This window comes from Artibeus jamaicensis, unplaced genomic scaffold, assembly GCF_021234435.1.
Source record: "Artibeus jamaicensis isolate MK-2021 breed Jamaican fruit bat unplaced genomic scaffold, CSHL_Jam_final scaffold_833, whole genome shotgun sequence".
NCBI classification, from domain to species: domain Eukaryota; kingdom Metazoa; phylum Chordata; class Mammalia; order Chiroptera; family Phyllostomidae; genus Artibeus; species Artibeus jamaicensis.
Genome location: NW_026522056.1, coordinates 13,719,007 through 13,737,882, shown reverse-complemented (window position 1 = coordinate 13,737,882; position 18,876 = coordinate 13,719,007). Strand labels below are relative to the sequence as shown.

The 18,876-nt window shown below is 34.7% G+C and overlaps 1 protein-coding gene and 1 non-coding gene across 2 annotated transcripts in view; both read right to left on the bottom strand.

Moving 5' to 3' along the window:
- The window catches only part of TEX15 (testis expressed 15, meiosis and synapsis associated), a 46,286-nt gene that overhangs the window by 7,385 nt on the left and 20,025 nt on the right, over positions 1-18,876 (bottom strand). Inside the window, exons 4-6 of the mRNA XM_053659801.1 lie at positions 16,505-16,651; positions 15,501-15,663; positions 70-7,388 (exon numbers count right to left, since the gene is read on the bottom strand). Of these exons, the coding sequence (XP_053515776.1) occupies positions 70-7,388; positions 15,501-15,663; positions 16,505-16,651 (7,629 nt within the window). The remainder of the gene's footprint in view (positions 1-69; positions 7,389-15,500; positions 15,664-16,504; positions 16,652-18,876) is intronic.
- Positions 8,614-8,771, bottom strand: LOC119036926 (U1 spliceosomal RNA). The gene has a single exon (XR_005080103.1). It is a non-coding gene; the product is annotated as a U1 spliceosomal RNA (small nuclear RNA).

Below are 18,876 nucleotides of genomic sequence, written 5' to 3'. Positions count from 1 at the left end.
TAACTAATTTGCTTAAAGACTAGACTTGTTCTCAAAACTACGTAGATTTTGTTTTAAAATGTTTGTTACCTTTTGTTTTTTACAATGGGAAACAGTAGTGTTTTTCTCTTGTTCCTGAGAGTCCTGACATTGGTCTAGAGCGATACGTCGTTTTTTAGAAGAGTCTGAAACATTTTTTATCATGCACTCTGAAATTGAAGGTACTGTCACACAAGTACTGGATTTATTGATATTCCTCCTAGGTTTTACATGAACATTCATTTTTTCATCTATCTTTAGTTGGAAAGTGTTCTCTCTGTTATGCAGCATTTGGCATAGGATGAAGGAAAGGGTTAATTCAGCATTCTTAGCACATACTATCTTCATATATTCAATAGTTTTCATGACTCTCACAGTATGGGCCATTTTCCCTAAATCTTTCCGTGAGGCAGCCAATAAATTTTTGAGCAGTGTAGAAAACTGATTGTAGTTGTATTCTAACTGTGTCATAGTGCTTCCATAATTTATAGATGCTATACATGGCACAAAGTCAATATATGTGGAAATGGAATACTTAGACTTCTTTAGAAGTTTCTTAATTTCTGAAAGTTCTTCAAGTTCTCTTGAGAACAAATGAAGAGCATATGAGCAATTAATAGCTTCATCATATTTGTAGGTAACATCCAGATCTTTCTTCAGTTCAGAAATAACAGTTTCTACCACTTTCCAAAGATGATTTGTTGAGCTATCTTTAAGAAATGAAAAAGAAGCCATTTTTTCTTGGCAGTGAATGAGCTCAGGAAGAAGTGACAAATCAAACCAAAGCATACCTCGAAACCTTGGTTTATCTAGTTTCTTTGCCATTGAGTTTTTAAGAAAGTGAACTGTTTCTGACAGCATGGCTATTTCAATATAGGTTTCAGTGGCTGCAGGTTTTAAAATTACAGCCTCATGGTTATAGTTTTCAAGCACGTCCAAAACGTTTTCTTCTGTGATAAAAATATCATCCCTGTTATCCTCTTGCAGCATCTGGAAGTATTTTTTTAAAACTTCTAAGTGATCAGTACATCTCAAAGTGAGTTCCTGTAATGTTTTAAAGTCTGCAAATTTAGCTTGGTCCAATATTTCACTAACACAACAGATATCTGGGTGTGAAATCGAAGTACTGTTAAGCCTACAGTTTTCTATGTTAATATTTGGTTTGTTTATTAGATCATCTGACTTCCTGGAAGCCATCATAGTATTCTCCTCAAACCCAATATTGGAAATTTGTTTACTGCTTAAATCTTTAGACAATGTATCATATATCTCTTGCAATTTAGAAAAAGAATGTTGATTCATCTTGAGTAGTGTTCCTTTGTTCTTCTGTCCTGAATATTTTTTGCTGAAAGATTGTTTCCTCTCTTTCCAAACAAGACTTTTTGCAGCATCAAAAAAGATATGTTCTAGACCAAAAAGAGATATATTGATACCTACTGCCTCACTGCTCTTGATAAAATTAACTTTTGAGGAGATCATTTCAATGATAATCCACAAATGGTCTCGTTTTCCTGGACAGGAATCAACTTTAGGAGAGTCCCCATACATACTGATTAGCTTTAAAGTACTTTTTCTTAAGGTTTCTAGGTCTCCTAAACTATCTCCAAAGTTAACTCCACAGGTAAATGGAACAGAAAGAGTAAAGTCAAAACAATCAGAACAATGTCTCAATATTGCTTCACACTCTTTAATCTGTCGTTTGCATTTTAAGAATGCATAGTATGAATTGTTTTCCTTTTTGGTGTCTCCTAATAACTCAATTAATTGATCATGATAGTTCTGCAACTCACAGAATGCGTTATACTTTAGCCTTCCTTGAAAAGCAGGATAGAAATTAGATTGTTGTTGAAATCCACGCGGCCTGCCAAGCAGCTCACTGTACAATGTCTCATCATACCAAAGTAAGCTTCGGAATGTTGGTTCACCTCCTAAGAGCCTTTTTTTGTTTTCAATGAATTGAATAGTTTCCATCATCATTTGCAGTTCTACCAAGGAGTCAACAGCACATGGTTTTAATTTGTGTTTGCAATTATCCCACAGGTTTTTTTCTACCAAGAGTTCTCTTGAAATTAAGATTTGCTCAAGTGAACATTCTTGTTTTTTTTCAAAAGCCTCAACAAATAATGGGAGAATACTTTGACAAACCTTAGTTTCTTCCTGTAGTCTCTGTAAAGTTGATGCTTCATCTGCCCTCTTCAAAATTTGAGCAAGCCTAGCTATAAGACTTGAATGGTCAGCTGAGCAATGTCTTTCTTTTAATTTATTCATGTACAATGTAGGATTCTTCTGAGGAGTAGAGACTTTGGAGGTTTCAGAGCGAGCACGTAAAAAAGGCATATGATTAACTCCTAATATGTCTGGTTTGGAATTACAGGCTAGTTCTGAATGCAAGGTAGAATCAGACTGAGAGTCAATACGAACTTTAACTCGCCCCTCTTTCTTCCTATCATTAAGCTGATTAGAAGCTGTGTTATTCAAAGAGATTGCCTCAGTAGTATTCTTAATGCTTTGATGAGAATCCATCAAGTTATTTTTAATTGTTTTCTCACTTACGTAGGCATCATCTGCTAAAATCTTATTCTTTTGATTTCTGTACTCATTAACAGTTGATCTTTCGGTCATGCTTTTTTGGTGAACTGAATCTTTGGCTTTCTCAGTTTGTTTAATTTTCCACATTTTTCTGTCTGGAATGTTTTTCTTTAAAATACATTTTTTTGAAGAACTTTTCATATCATCTTTTAAAAGCATGGAACTATCACTAAAAAAAAGTCTCTTCATTGTATTTTCCCTGTAACTTTTACTTTCTTCAGTTACTGGTATGAGATCCAATTCAGAATTCTCAATAACATGTGTTTCATTCCTGTCTATACGGACACAACTACTTGGATACCATTGTTCTGTCTTTAGAAGCTTCTTTCTACTACATTCTTGCTGATGGTGTGGTACATTGGTGGATGTTGAAAAAGAATCTGTAGCAAAAGCTCTCTGTTCATCCAAGTATGTTTTTTTAGATTCTCTCTCATTACCTGTCACTGGAGCAGCTGTTAATTGAGGAAGAGTATTACACTTTTTGCTTGTTATCAGAGTTTGATGTAATGGGTCCAAATGGACATTTCCAGTGATAGTGCCTGGTGTGGAGTTTTTACTAGGAGATGTCCACTTTTCTAGAAAATCTACTTCCAGGTTTCTTTTATAAGCAGGTGAAATAAGGTTATCTGGTTTGTAGTTATCAACATTCAAAAAGTGCTTCACATCTGATTGTAAAACTGAAATAACTATGCCAGTTTTCACCTTTGCGTGAGCTATACAAGTTGCATCATAATTTTCGTCTGCGCTAAAACTTACATTGTTTTCTTTTATGCAACTTAAAGATACTGAATTAGTTTTATTTATCACTTCATTAGCCTCAGCACCTTCTTTTACTGCATCTTCATTATTATGTGCTAAATGCTTCTCAGGCTTTCCATATTTATTAATGTTAGATAAAGACTTTATGTCAACTTGATGTTCTTTTTTAGTTAGTTTTTCATCTGGGCAATCTGGAAAAAGTAGACACCCCATCTTTCCAGAAAAGGGTTGAAGTTCTGAGGATTCTGGATTTTCCATATAGATATTGTTATAAGTTGACTGACTTGTACTTTGGGATGTGGAGCCCAGAGTTAACTGTGATTCAGGACATTCTTGATCACAAAATTCTCCCATGTGAAGGGTGCTATGACTCCTGGAGACACTGTTGGGCACATTTTTCTTAGAAAAGCACTTTGTGGTTCTCTCTTCACTTGTTCTATCAAACTGGTACTTTGATACAGGAGTTAATGATTTATTAACTTCAAATCCCAAAGCTCTTTTCTCTCCTGGTTTGTCATATTTTCTTTTTGGAAAAAAATGCTTAGTGGAATAATATCTTCTTTCAGAAACAGAACCATAACCTTGAAGGTCACAAATTTCCCAGAAATTGTTGCATATTATTTCGTATGATTTCGGTAATGGGCCCTTTCTTGTTTCTCCCACTTTAGCTATAAGTTCCAAAGATGTGTTAACTCTTCTGTGAGCTTTTTTCAAGTAAAGAAGAGCCCTGTCGAGTTTTTTGGAAAGACATTTACTTTTGCATAAAGATACTTCACTATTTAGAATGTCCAGGACACTTCGAATGTGCTTTTCTGACTGTGAGAAGGTTTTAATTCGTCCTTCAGATAATGAAGAAAAACACTCGGATGGGTCTTGATCGGTTAGCCTCCTCTTCTTTTCACAAATTTCATGATGTGGTAGGCTCTGGTCCCTAAAAGGTGTATGCAGCTTTCTTTTGCTAATTCTTGATTCCGTGTCTTTTTTACTTCTCATATCATTGCAAACAGTTTTTGAGTTTGTAAGGGAACATCTGCTTTCATTATTTATTGTGACACTTGAAGGTTCAGTAAGCAAAGGTCCACTGCTTTGTTCTTTAGACATGTGATTCATGTGTGTATTATCAGTAAAGTCAATAGAAAGTGAGATTTCAGATTCACTGACCATTCCTGATTCTTGCTTTATATTACCAAATTCATCTTCAAATGAGTAACGTGAATTTCCACAACACTGGGAGTAAATTTCAAATCCTGGAACTTTCCCCACCTCTTCATTTATTTCTGGTTTTGTGGCTTCAGTTATATATTCACAAATATTATCTTTCAATGAAAAGGACTTAACAGTGGAACTGATTCCTGGCATAAGTGTATTAGTAATTCTGATTTGTAGATCTGGAAGTAAAATTGGGTTGAAGAGCTCTGCTTTGTTTTTTTGTGTAGAGGCATAATCAGAGTAATGCTGATCACTATGCTCCCTTGCGGTGCTTGTCAAAACTTCCTTCTCCCCATTACTGCTTCCTAGAAGACTTTTCCAATCAATACGATATTTCAATTCCTCATATATTGACCCAAACTCTTCATACAGTGTATTTCCAGGGCTATGAGTATCTTGTTGAGGTGGAAAAACATCATCACACTCTTCTGCTACTACTTCGATCTCACTTTCCAATTCAATACTTTGAAGAACTACATTATCACTTGACTTTTGAAATGAGTTATATAATTTATTTTTATCCATATGAATTTCATAATCAGAGACCTTATGTTTTACCAACCCCAAATCTGGACTCTCAGAATAAGAAGTTTGTTTTAACTTGTGTCTTTGGTGATCTCCATCTGTTTCTAGTGTGGGCACCACAGTACTATTTATCTGTAACACAGCATTTGACGCCACATGCTCCAAAGAACCTGAGATTTTGCAACCATTGGCATGCTTTACACTCCTTACAGTATTTTGTGTATCTTTTTGTTTTATGGCAGTGAGAGTATCTTCAGTTTCTAATAATGTAGTTTCTGCTGATACAGATTTTTTCCCTGGAGGCAAATTAAATGTAGTAAATTCTTCAGAGCTCAGAATTTCTACATTATTGTAATTGTTATTCTCCCATCTTTCATCTGTAATAAAACTTTTGTTTGTATGAAAACCCTGCCCCTCACTGCCACATATATTTTCTATGTTGTTTTCTGTAGATGAAGCAATGTCTTTCCCTTTAACCTCATTTTGGTTTTCTCTATCATCTCTTTGTTCTCTGAAATTAACAGTGAGGTGCATGTCATTATTCAACTGTGCATTACAGAACAGAGGATGGCCTTGACCTTTATTGTCAACTTGAGAAGTTCCAAAGTCTCTCTGAATCCTTTCTAATAACATTGCATCATTTTTATTTTTTCTATTGATAGATGTATGTTCTCTTGCTATGCTGCAATTTGAATTGTCATGAGCTGTTTTAATGTCATGAGATGAAATAACTACATCCATTGGTAGGTTTTTGACATGGGAAATGTCCTTTGCTTCTTGGAAAGCATCAGTTATAATGCTAACACAGTTTTGATTTGTTCTTTCCAATTTCAGTTCCACTAGTTTTTGAGAAATGGCAAAATTGCTATGAATGTCATCTTCATTCTCCAAACAGTGTTGAGGATGCTTTTGTGAAAGGCTCTCCACTCTTGGAGTAAGATTATTTTGTAGTTCCAATGCTAGACAATCTAGCTCATACTTATAATTTGTGGTAGATGTAGAAGATTTTGGTATTTCTAACTCCTGAGGGATTAATCTTTGATCACATTTTCCCCCCAAATAATTAAGACTCTCATCCTCTTCGTATTCTTGGTGCAAAGAAATGCTATTATCTGTTGGACTAATTTTTGTTTCATTAGTATGATAATTATCAATCTTTTTCCATAAATTTTGCTTTGCTATGTGTTTGGAACCATCTTCTAGGCCAGTGAAGTTTCTCACTTTTCCAATGTTTTGAATGTACTCATGTATACTTTTTTCCTTTTGGAACTGAAAAACTGCAGACATCTGGTGATTAGTCTGACATGTAGTTTTTAAAGTAGAAGACTGTGATTCCTGAGAAATGTGATTGTCATACCCTTTTGTATAAGTATTCACTGATTCACAGGAGTTATGTGGCTCACTATTTCGTTCAATTAAAAGTGGGATGTTACTTCTCTGTTGAGATCTCTGGGCTTTTTCTGCACTGTGTTTCTGGTTCTTAACTTCTGGAACTCCATTTAACAAACACATAGGGAAGGAAAAATTGTCTTGGTCCTGGCACTGTTCTGCCATAGTAATTTTGGGGGGAGTTGTATAATAACTACAGTCCTGAGAGCCCATGTTGTGAGTCTGAGCTTGTGAATCATCGAAAGAAATTTTGAAGCAAGGTGCATCCATACAATTAGTAAGAATAGCATCATCACCAGGCATGACTTTAGATGAGGAGGCAGAATCAGTTGGCATAGTGAGGTTAATTCCTGAATTAACGAAATCTGAATTCTTTTTAAATGGCAAAATGTTATTTAAACCTGTCATATTATTATGTTTTTCCACACTTTCTTCTCTCCTCATAAGTCTTGGGTCTTTGATGAATTTTGAAGTAATAACTGTGCTTGAGCCAAAATTGTTATGAAAGGGAAAAGTAGCAGGAAGACCACTTAAAACATTTTTAAGATGTGTCAAATTTAACAAGTCACCATTAACATTTTCTTTGGCATCACTGGAAATAAATGAAAGACCTGAATCATCTGCTTGTACTTGAGAAGTGTCTCTACATTGTGTTAAATTGTGCTTCATCTGTCCGCTGTGTGTGTCAACTATAGAAATGTTTCCATTTTGCACATTTTCACAGGAGTTAGAAATATTTGAGTTGGAAGAATTTATGTCTGAACTTAGTGAACTGCATGAACAATTTTCCTGAACTAATGGATCTACAGGTTTTCTGAAATGCTCAAAGATGATAGTAGCATCTTTTCCTTTTCCGATTCTTTTGGCCACTGTACAGTTATTCAGACAGCATGTCCTTTCTGTGGAAATAAAAAGAAAATAAGCAAAGATAGGAAGAAAAAGTATTTCTACAGACAACCCTATCAAAAGTTTTTTAATTTAAAGTTCATCGAATAACCCAATGATGATTAAACTATGTTCTCAGCAAAAGAAGCAAGGAGAGCAAAAGAGTAACAAATGAATAAATTATAAATGATGGAACATGAAATTGGTCCTTAAGACCTTACCAAAGAAAGTATTTGCCATAAAAAATGTGCATTGTCAAATACTAAGAAATAGAAAAATTAAATAGGAATAAAAACATGTTACTCACACACCAGATATTTTCATATTAATTTCCTATATTCAGGTATTCAATAGTATCTATGTATTAATAAGCAAAACTGTCTCCTTCTACCTACTGTTACCTTGCTTTATCTCCCTCTACCACTAGAGAACAAAAAACAGAAAGGAAAAAGCAATGAGGTGAGGAACTAAGGAAGAAGAGATCAAAAAGTTTCCACAAAATCCTTCCCAGGAGCCAAAAGCAAACTACTACCCCTGCTGCACAGTAAAGTATTTCCGTAAATAATATGTAAATAAAACCTGGAAAATACAACAACATTTTTCTTTTATAATTTATAAAAATGTATTTCTAAAATTTCATTAACTTTATGGAATCGTAATAACAAAGGAACTTATAAAAGTGTGTATTTAGCAAGCAGAATGTTCAGAGAGGACTCAGAGCTAAGTCATACCATAAAAGTATCTTTATTAAAACAAATTAATGATGAGAAATTCCTTCTGAGATTTATGACATATGTAAATTTAATCATATTACTGGGAAGTAACATGAGGTTCTTTTTCACAATATAGTAAAAGATCCATTGTTGAAAATTTCTAAATTCTGTAACTGTCATATTTAAAAATATATTTTATTGATTATGTATTACAGTGATCTCAATTTTTACCCCTTTGCCCCCCTCTACCTGGCACCCCCATTCCCTCTGGCAATCCCTACCCTTACTTCATGTCCATGGGTCATGCATGTAAGTTCTTCCTTCAGCTACTCCATTTCCTGTACTGTTCTTAACACACCCCCTTGTCTATTCTGTAACTACCTATTTGTATTTCTTAATCCCTGTACCTCTCCCCCTTTCTCTTTCTTACTCTTGCCAACTGACAACCCTCCAAATGATCTCCTCATCTATGATTCTGTTCTGTTCTGCTTGTTTGCTTAGTTTTTTATTTACTTTCAGTTTTTTAGAGGAGAGTGCAAATGCAGTCCTCCACTACCAATTATGCCACTGAGTTTCCCATATTTGGGGAAATCGCAGGGGTCGGCCCATGGGAGTATAATGGATAAGCTTCGCCCTGGGAAAACCACCTTTATGATCATGGTATCTGCCCTGCCAGGTAAGTATGCTTAGTTTGTTTTTTAGATTCAATTGTTGATAGTAATGAATTTGCTGCCATTTTAATGTTCATAGTTCTGATCATCTTCTTTGTTTTAGGTAAGTCCCTTTAATACTTCATATAATGACGACTTGATGACGAACTCCTTTAGTATTACCCTGTCTAGGAAGCACTCTATCTGCCCTTCAATTCTAAATAACAGCTTTGCTGGATAGAGTCATCTAAATTGCAGGTCCCTGCCCTGATGCCAGATACTCCAGTTTCTCCCTGTATGCCACAGGTGACCTTCTAGGTGCTGTTCCAATGCTGGAGCCCAGAGGAAGTGAGTCTGCCTAACCCTTAAGTCCATTATGGGCCCTTTAACAGGAAACTCCTGAGAAACCTGCAGTTTCTCCTGCCACCCCAACCCCTACTTGTTTTTATAGCCAAAAGTTAGGGAAACTCAACTTCCTGACACTGGAACCCTAGGCTGGGTGGTCTGGTGTGGAGCCGGCACCCTCACTTCTTCTGAGGTAACCCTCCAGGTTTTTATCTACCACACGTGGGCGTAAGACTGCCCATTCCATGTCTCCACCCCTCCTACCCATTTAGATGAATGTAACTTCTTTAATTCCTTGGTTGTTGAACTTCCATACAGATCGATTTTTTGGTGATTCTGGGTGATAGTTGTTTTGTAGTTTATTTGTAATTTTTGCTGTGGTTGTGCAAGGAGGTGAGCCATGTTTACCCACCCCCCCCTTCTTGACTAGAAGCCCCAATTATACTTTTTAATTACACTAAGCTATAGCAGAAATATGCCCTCAACTAGAGAGATGATTCTTAAGACTAGGAGCTTTAGTGAACAGATAAAAGGAAAGATAACATAGACTTCAATACCTCCTTATACCAAAATAAAATAACATTCATTGTAAATAAATAAAAACCATAAAATTATTACAAGAAAACATAGGGAACAGCTATATAATCTTGGTATAGAAAAGTATGTCCTAAGAACAAAAATTTAAAAATTGTGTAAATTACATACAAACAAAATACAAAATAAACTGATAAAAAGTATATTGTGAATGAGACAACTTAGTACACAATTATAAATATGTTAGAATACATAGAATATACAGAGGATCTTCAAAAGATTAACAAAAAGAACGCAAGAGAGAAATGGGCAAAGTACATTAAAAAATCACAATTTAAATAAAAGTTGTCAATAATCACAAAAAGATGTCCAACCCTGCTAAGTAAACAAGATTCATGTTTAAAAACTTTTTAAACTGACAAAGATTTTGAAAGATGATCAATACTCTGCATATGTAAGCACTTTTAAACTGTTTATAAACTGGGTAAGTAAATCTATAGTAGTTATCAAACTGTAATGTAATCTACACTCAAAAAATATACTTTTATAATTTATTCTTTTGACATACTAATACTCAAGATATACATACAAGAAATTTTAGTACCGGCCAAACTTTGGTCTGTTTGGGCCTGATAAACTCTGCTGGACTCACTCTGATGACTCCCTAAGACCCCTCCCTACCACAAAGGTCTGCAGGAACTTGGTGGGAGTCATCAGAGACCCAGCACTGGCACTGAGTTTGAACCTATATCACTCTGGTGAACACCACTTGTCCTTACCTGGTGAATCATAGGAGCCCACCTCATGCAACATAAGTACTGCTAGAGGCTATTTCAGTGGCTGAGCCTAATAGGCAGAGGCAGATCTTAGAGCACATCGGGCCATTTGCTGACCTGTCCCTGGGGCCGGTGCTAGTAAATGCCATCTTTGGTGTGTAGCTCGGTCCTTCCAATGCACACACAGGCCCAGAAGAGGCAGCCACAAAATATGGATCTGTAACTCCAAAGAGATTGTCTGGCATTGACTTGCACCAGAATCATTCCCAAGAGTCCCCAGAAGCAACACACACAGTGGCCAGCTTTAGACAACATCAGAGCAGGATCAAATTAGCTTCATAAGAGTCATAGCTCAAGGAAGATTTCGGCAGGCATCAGACCCTGCTGAGGTGAATTTCACTTCATGTGGTCAGCACCTGCACAGCAGCTCATACACTGTGGTCAAGGTCAATCAATCCTCAAAGTCAGCCAGTCTACAGGTCTACCCTACACAAAAATGGGCCAACAGCAATCAAGATTCAATTACAACAGGAGGGCCCACATAACACACACAAGGGACATTCCTGGAGCACCCAGATCAGAGAATTGAGGAGACTATGCTACTGGGTCCCACAGGATACTTACTACATAAGGCCACTGTACCAAGACTGGGAGTCATTGCAGGTCTACCTAACACATAGAAACAAACACAAACAGGCAGCCAAAATTTGGAGACAAACATGCCCTAAATGAAAGAACAGGAGAAATCTCTAGAATAAGGGCTAAATAAAATGGAGGGCTAAATGAAATGAAATCAGATACCGAGCTCAAAAAAAAACCAATTATAAGGGTGCTCAGAAAACCAGTGAGAACTTCAACAAAGAGATACAGAAAAGGATACAGAAATCATAAAAAAGAACCAGTCGGAAATGAAGGATATAATATCTGAAATGAAGCATACACTAGAAGGAATAAACAATAGGCTAGCAGAAGCAGAGGACTGAATATGCAATCGGAAAGACAAAGTAGGAGAAAACACAATTAAGAACAACAAAAAGAAAAAACTGAAAAAATGAGGACCATTTAAGAGAGCTTTGGGACATTAAGTGTAACAACATCCACATCATAGGGGTAACAAGAAGGAGAGAGAGAGCAAGAGATCGAGAACCTACATGACTTAAGTAATAACTGAAAACTTCGCTAACCCTGTGAAAGAAAGACACACAAGTCTAGGAAGTGCATACAGTCCCAAAGAGGATGAACCCAAAAAGACCCACACCAAGATACATCATAATTAAAATGGCAAAGGTTAAGGACAAAGAATTTCAAACCAGCAAGAGAAAAAAAGCTACTGACAAGGGAGCCACAATATCAGATGTCACAATATCTGATATCAAACTATACCACAAGGTCACTGTAATCAAAGTAGCCTGGTACTGGCATAAGAACAGGTGATAGATCAATGGAACAGAATGAATGCCCAGAAATCAACCCACACCTTTATGGTCAATTAATATTTGACAAGGGAGGCAAGAGCATATAATTGAGCAAAGACAGTCTCTTCAATAAACGTTGGGAAAATTACGTAGGTACATACGAAAAAAAAATGAAACTAGACTACCAACTTATACTATACACAAGGATAAAATAAAAATGAATAAAAGACTTAAATGTAACTGGCAAACCCATAAAAATCCTAGAAGGAAACAGGCAGTAAAATCTCAGACATCTCTCATAGCAGTATTTTTACCAATACATGTCTTAGGGCAAGGGAAATAAAGGAAAAAATAAAACAGGACTACATTAAACCAAAAAGCTTTTGTAGAGCAAAAGAAATCATTAACAGAATGAAAAGGGCACCCACTGTACGGGAGAACATTATTTGCCAATGATACATCTGATAAAAGGTTAATTTCCAAAATACATCAAGAACTTAATTCAGTACCAGGAAGACAAACAATCCAATTAAAAAATGGTCAAAGGACATGAATAGACACTTCTCAAAAAAGGATATATAAATGGCCAATAGACACAGGAAAAGATGCTCAACATCACTAATTATCAGAGAGATGCAAATTAAAGCCACAATGTGACATCACTTCATAGCTGCCATAATGGCTACCATCAAGAAATCAACAAACAAGTGCTGGCAGGAATGTGGAGAAAAGGGCTCTACAGCACCGCTGGTGGGAATGCAGACTGGTGCAGCCACTATGAAAAGCTGTATGAAGATACCTTAACAAATTAAAAAAGGGAGCTTCCTTTGGCCCAGCAATCCCACTTCTGGGAATATATCCTAAGAATCCCAACACACTAACTAGAAGAAATATATGCACCCTATGTTCACAGCAGCAATGATTACCACAGCCAAGGTCTGGAAACAAACAGCCCAAGTGCCCGCTAGTAGATAAGTGGATAAAAAAGCTGTGATATATTGACACGATGGAAAACTACAAGGCTGTAAAAAATGAAGGAAATCTTACCTTTTGTGACAGCATGGAGGGACCTGGAGAGCATTATGCTAAGTGAAATAACCCAGTCAGAGAAAGACAAGTACCATAAGAGCTCACTCATATGGGGAAGCTAATGAACAAAATAAAGTGATAAACAAAATAAAACCAGATGCACGGATACATGGAAAAGACTGACAGACCTCAGAGGGGAGTGGGATGGGGGAACTGGAAGAGATTAGGTAAAGAACATATAAGCATAACCCATGGACAGAGACAACAATACAGTTAAGGCTGAGGGTGCTGAGTGGAGGGGTCAAAGGGAAATAAATGGGGGACATCTGTAATAGTGTCAACAACAAAAAAATCAGAGACCAAAAGATGGTTCTTTGATATGTTAAAAAAAAAACCTGACGAACATTTTGCCAGACTGAGCAAGAAAAAAGACAGCAAACTCAAATTATAATAGAAATGGGAGGCTATTACTGCTGATCTTACAGAAATAAAAAGTGCTATGAAGAAATATAATGAACAGTATGCTAATAAGTTAGATAAAATGGATGTATTAAATTAAATGGACAAATTCCTACAAAAACAAAACCCTCAAAACTGATACAAGAAGAAATATAACATCTGAATGGGCCCAGCCCACAGTAAGTGAAGAAAACATAACTTAAAAAAATAAACAAAAATAAACAAAAAACACCCACAAGGAAAAGTCCAGGCCCAGATGGCTTCACTAGTAAAGTCTAACAAATGTTTTAGGAAGAATTAATGCCACTTCTTCACAAACTCTTCCCCCAAAAATGGGAAAGGAAGGAATATTAGCTAAATCATTCTATGAGACCAGTATTACTCTCATACCAAAACCAGACAAAGATATCAAAAGAAAACTACAGAAAAGTATCTCTTATGAATATGGACACAAAAGTCAACAAATTAGTAAATGGATTTCAGCAACACATAAAACAAAGACTATACCATGACTAAATGGAATTTATCACAGGAATGCAAAGTTTGCTTAATATCTGAAAATCAATACTGTGATATGCTACAGTAATAAGGTGAAGAACAAAAGCAACATGATCATCTGTAAGATGCGGAAAGAACATCTGACAAAATCCAACAACCTTTCATGAAAAAGACAAGCAATAACTAGGAATAGAAGGGAACCTGCTCAACATGATAAAGGACATCAAAAAACTTCACAGCTAACATCGTATCAGTGAATGAGGGATGTTTTCCCTCTAAGTTCAGGAATAAGACAGGAACTTCTATTAAACACTGGAGATCATAATCAGGGCAATTAGGCAAGAAGAAAAAAAAAAAGACATCCAGTTAGAAAGGAAGAAGTGAACCAGAAATAATATTGCAGGACATGAAAAATAATCAGTTGCAGGACATGAAAAATCAAAATTATTTCTATATACTTGCAATGAGCAAGCAATACAAAAATGGAAGAAAAGAATTCTATTTACAACACGATAAAAAAAGATTACAATACTTAGTAATAAATTCAACAAAAGAGTGTAAAACCTAACCCTGAAAACTTCATTTCATACCCACTAGATAGCTATAATCAGAAAGTGGTGTGGTAACAAGGAAGTGGAAAAATCCTAACCTTTACACACTGCTGGTGTGAATGTAAATGGTGCAGCCACTTTGGCAAAAACAGTTGTAGCAATTCCTCAAATGGTTAACACAGAGTACCATGTGACTGAGCAATTCCATTCCTTACTATACATCCAAGAGAAATAGAAACACGGGTCTACACCAAAACTTGTACAAGAGTGTTCAGAGCAGAATCATTCACAATTACCATCAAGTGTCCATCAGCTGATGAATGGATAAACAGAAAGTAGTATACCTATACGATGAAATCTTATTGCACAAAAAGGAATGAAGTACTGATACATACAACAACATACAAGAGCTTTGAAAATACTATTAAGTCAGAGTCACTAGTCACAAAAGGCCACATACTTGATTTCACTTACATGAAATGCCCAGAATAGGCAAATATATAGAGACAGAAAGCAGATTAGTGATTGCTTAGGCATGGGGGACTGAAGGGAAAGGGATATAATAGCTTTTAAAGGTTCAGTGTTTCTTTCAAAGGTGATGATAACAATGTATCACACTCACTAGGCTGGCAGAAACAAACATTTAAAAAAATATTATGTGCTGGCACAGATGTAGAGTAAATGTGTAATCTGATGTAATGACTTTTGAAAACTATCTGACGTCTTTGAATTGGTTTGCAAATTCCTGTTGTGGATATACTGTGTATTCTACAGAAAATCTCTTGCACATATGTACTGAGACACTTACCTGAATGTTTAAAATAGCATTGTCTGGAATATGACTAAAACTGGAAAGTATCCAAATATCCCCAGAGGAATAGTTTATAGTAAAAAAATGGAATAATATGTGAGCACATTCATACACGTATGAAAATAAAGAAACTACAGTTGTACATCAACATGGAAGAATCACACAACTATATTGAGCAAAAGAAGTCACAAAAATATCAATATCCGCAATATAATTTTAGATATAGCAAACTGAAAACAGGTAAGGCAAACAACTATTTTGCTTAGAAATTCATAATTAGAAAATATCCACAAGTTGTAAGACCAAAATAAATGCTACTGAAATAGAATAACATATGTATCTTACCAGCTCTCTTAGGAAATCCTGTTGAAAGGAATCTCAAAGATGTCATAAGGTGTCCATTGCCTACTTTTTGACCAATAAATTTCACTGTAACTATTGCATATGGAAGACACTGCCTGGGTTTATCTACTGGGTTTGAAAAAACATTGTATTCATAGAAGTATACCTGAAAAGTAAAAGAAATGAGAATATTTTTATGTTGATTAATTGTAACTGATTTAATATTTTTTAAACTATATTAACTGCATAATGTTATTTATTCATTTGTTTCCATACACCACCCTCTCTTCCTGCCTTCTTCGACCTTTTTTTCCCCCCTAAGATGTATGAATTTTTTTCCCCTGCCACATATTTTTTCCTTGGTAAGCTACCAATGTCAGTAGAAGCAGACACAATCTGTTTTTAAATTTAGAAGTATTTTTCCATTAAAGATTTAATGTTTTGCATATGCTGTGAATACACTACACTATATTTTACTTGGTTGGAAAAGTTGATTTAAAAAAGAACCAAAACAATACATTTTACATGTGGTGGCATATATATATTTCTAGACGGTTTAGCTTCATTTTATTATATATAATGTAATCTTTTATAGTAGGCTAAAGTAAAGGTCTACTATTTCACCAACATATGATACAAAATTATCATTTCACATGTAATGACCAGGATAAAAGTCATTGCTCCTTCTGCAAAGCACAAAGGATCAAGAACATTATTTCAAAATAGCCTTGTTTAAAAAAAGGTGGCATGCTTTGCAAGACATAAATTTACCTATGGAACATCTAAAGAAGAGCAGACACTCTATTTTACACAAATTTAAATATAAATTTGAAAACCCTTCTACTAACATTCTCAGATAGATATCAAAAGATCTTTCACTACTTATTTATTTAAGGTAATATTATATTTAATGAATTAAAAGCTGTTCCTTAAATATTTAAGTTTTTACCATACAATGTGAACCATATGACTTTCAAGTAGTCAGATGAACTAAAACATTAACATACTGCTGAATTGTAGGCTTGTAGCTCAATGGTATCTTTTGGAGAAGGTGTATTTCTCGACATATGGCAATCAAAGTTAGGAGAAGGATCCAAAGAAACTTTGTTTTTATCCACCAAAGGCTGAATTTTCTTCACTTTTCCAAAGAGAACCTTTAAAAGAAAGCAAAAAGGAGGTCTGTAAAAATATAGCAAAACACTTTAAACTTTCAAAACACAGAGAGTTGTGAAGCTCACTCTTTTTAAAAGGAAGATCTACAAATGCAGATATTCCATTCACAGTAAACAGATGACTAAGTTATCTATTCCATTAAAAGTTGATACAAATTTGACAAAAATTTGTAATTATATCAATTTTCACCAACTTAAACTTTAAGACTATAGTAATCCCAATAAAAATTTCAGAAAATCTACTTGTAGGAATGAGTTGTAGTCTAAAAACTTATCTGGAAGACTAAACAAACAAGAATACCTAAGAAAATTTAGAAAATTTTTTGTAAAAAGTTTTGAGTCAGAGATAGAGAATGATGGTACGGAACAGGTGACTAGCACTTCCAGATATTAAATACTTTTTAAAAGGATGGAACTACTATAAGAAAAGGCAGAAACTACCATAAAAAAGTTTTTTCCCCCCCTGTTGGGGAGGGTAAGAGTAGGGGGGAGGGGAAACTGGGGGGGAAAAAAAGCCCAGGTAAGTCCAAGCAACTAAAATTATACAACTAAAAATACTGTATAATATTAAAAGTACTATTTGAAGTAAAGCATAAACAGATTTAATAAATAGTGCATAACTGGAAAATTAAATTCATTTCTTAATCTATAAACCAAAATAATTACCAAGTAATATATTTATGTAATACAAATATTATAGAAAGAAATATCAGCAAATCTTTATCTCATTTTAAAGTGAGAATTCTTCTCTAAGCATGTGTGCCACAAAACCATGAACCAAAAACATAGAGTTCACTGTAAGATATTTGAAAACTGTACATAAAAAAAAATGTGTAAGCCCTGCTTGGTGTGGCTCAATGGATTGGGTGCTGGCCTGTAAACCAGAAGGTCATTGGTTCAATTCCTAGTCAGGGCACATGCCTAGGTTGCGGGCTGAGAGGCAACCCATCAATGTCTCTCTTTTTGATGTTTCTCTCCCTCTCTTTCTTTCTGCCTTCCACTTTCTGTAAAAATAAATAAATAAAATCTTTTTAAAAGTTTGTAAAATTCAGAAAATGAACATAAGTGATAGAAGACAATGAGAAAGAAAATGGAATGTGAAAACAAGTCCACACTTTATTTAATAAAAGCAACTCTATTAGTTACTTCTAACATGCTAATACTTTCATTAAAAATTAAAAACATAGTAAATGTAATGTGGAATCCTACATTTGGATACTGGAAGAGAAAAAACATTTGTAGAAAACTGGCAAAACCAAATACAGTCTGTAGTTTAGTTAACAGTACTGTACCAATACTACTTTCTTTTTATTTTATTATATTTTATTGAGATGTAATCGATGTATACATCATTAGTTTCTTAGTTTTGATAAATGTGCCAGAGTTATGTGAAATACCAACATTAGGGGAAGCTGGGTGAATTGTATAAAAGAATGCTCTATACTATTTTTGTAACTTTTCTGTAAATTTAAATTTATTCCAAAATAAAGTTTATTTGAAACAAAGATCACATTGATAAAACATTGTACCAAGAAAAGCCTAGCTCTGTGCTTTAATAAACTGATAATGCTCACAAATAACTGGGAAAAAAAGAAAAAGAAAATGGCTAATGATATTATCAAGCAATTCTGTATTGTTAATGAATATATACAGAATGTTTAATGAATATATACAGCAATAACTGTGAAAAAGAAAGAACTGAACCAATGAGAAATTATCACATATTAGACCGGTAAAAAGATTTTCTTTTTAAGTGTAATATACAGAGTTAGTGAGAGTGTGAGGTAAAAGACATTCCCACATAATGTAGACAGAAATGTCAATCTTTCCAAGGACAACTGGGCATTATATATCAAAAGTTGTAAAAGTGTGTATACCTTTGACTCCTAATCTGACACCTAAAAACTAACCAATTAACTCTTAACAAATAATCATAGGCATGTGTAAAAACGTATCTACAAGGATGATCAAAGTAGTATATAAAAATATAAAGACAAAATGAAACAAACAACTTATACCCTAACATTAAAAAATCGTTACACAAATTTATGGTAGAGTTGTATAGTGGAATACTATGCAGTCATTCGAAAGGGTATTTCAGAAGAAAACTTATTTAAGGACATGGAAATGTTCATTTTATAGTCAATGAAAAAAGTTATATAGTAAGTAAAGTAAAAACATTTTAATTATGCTTATATATATGCATA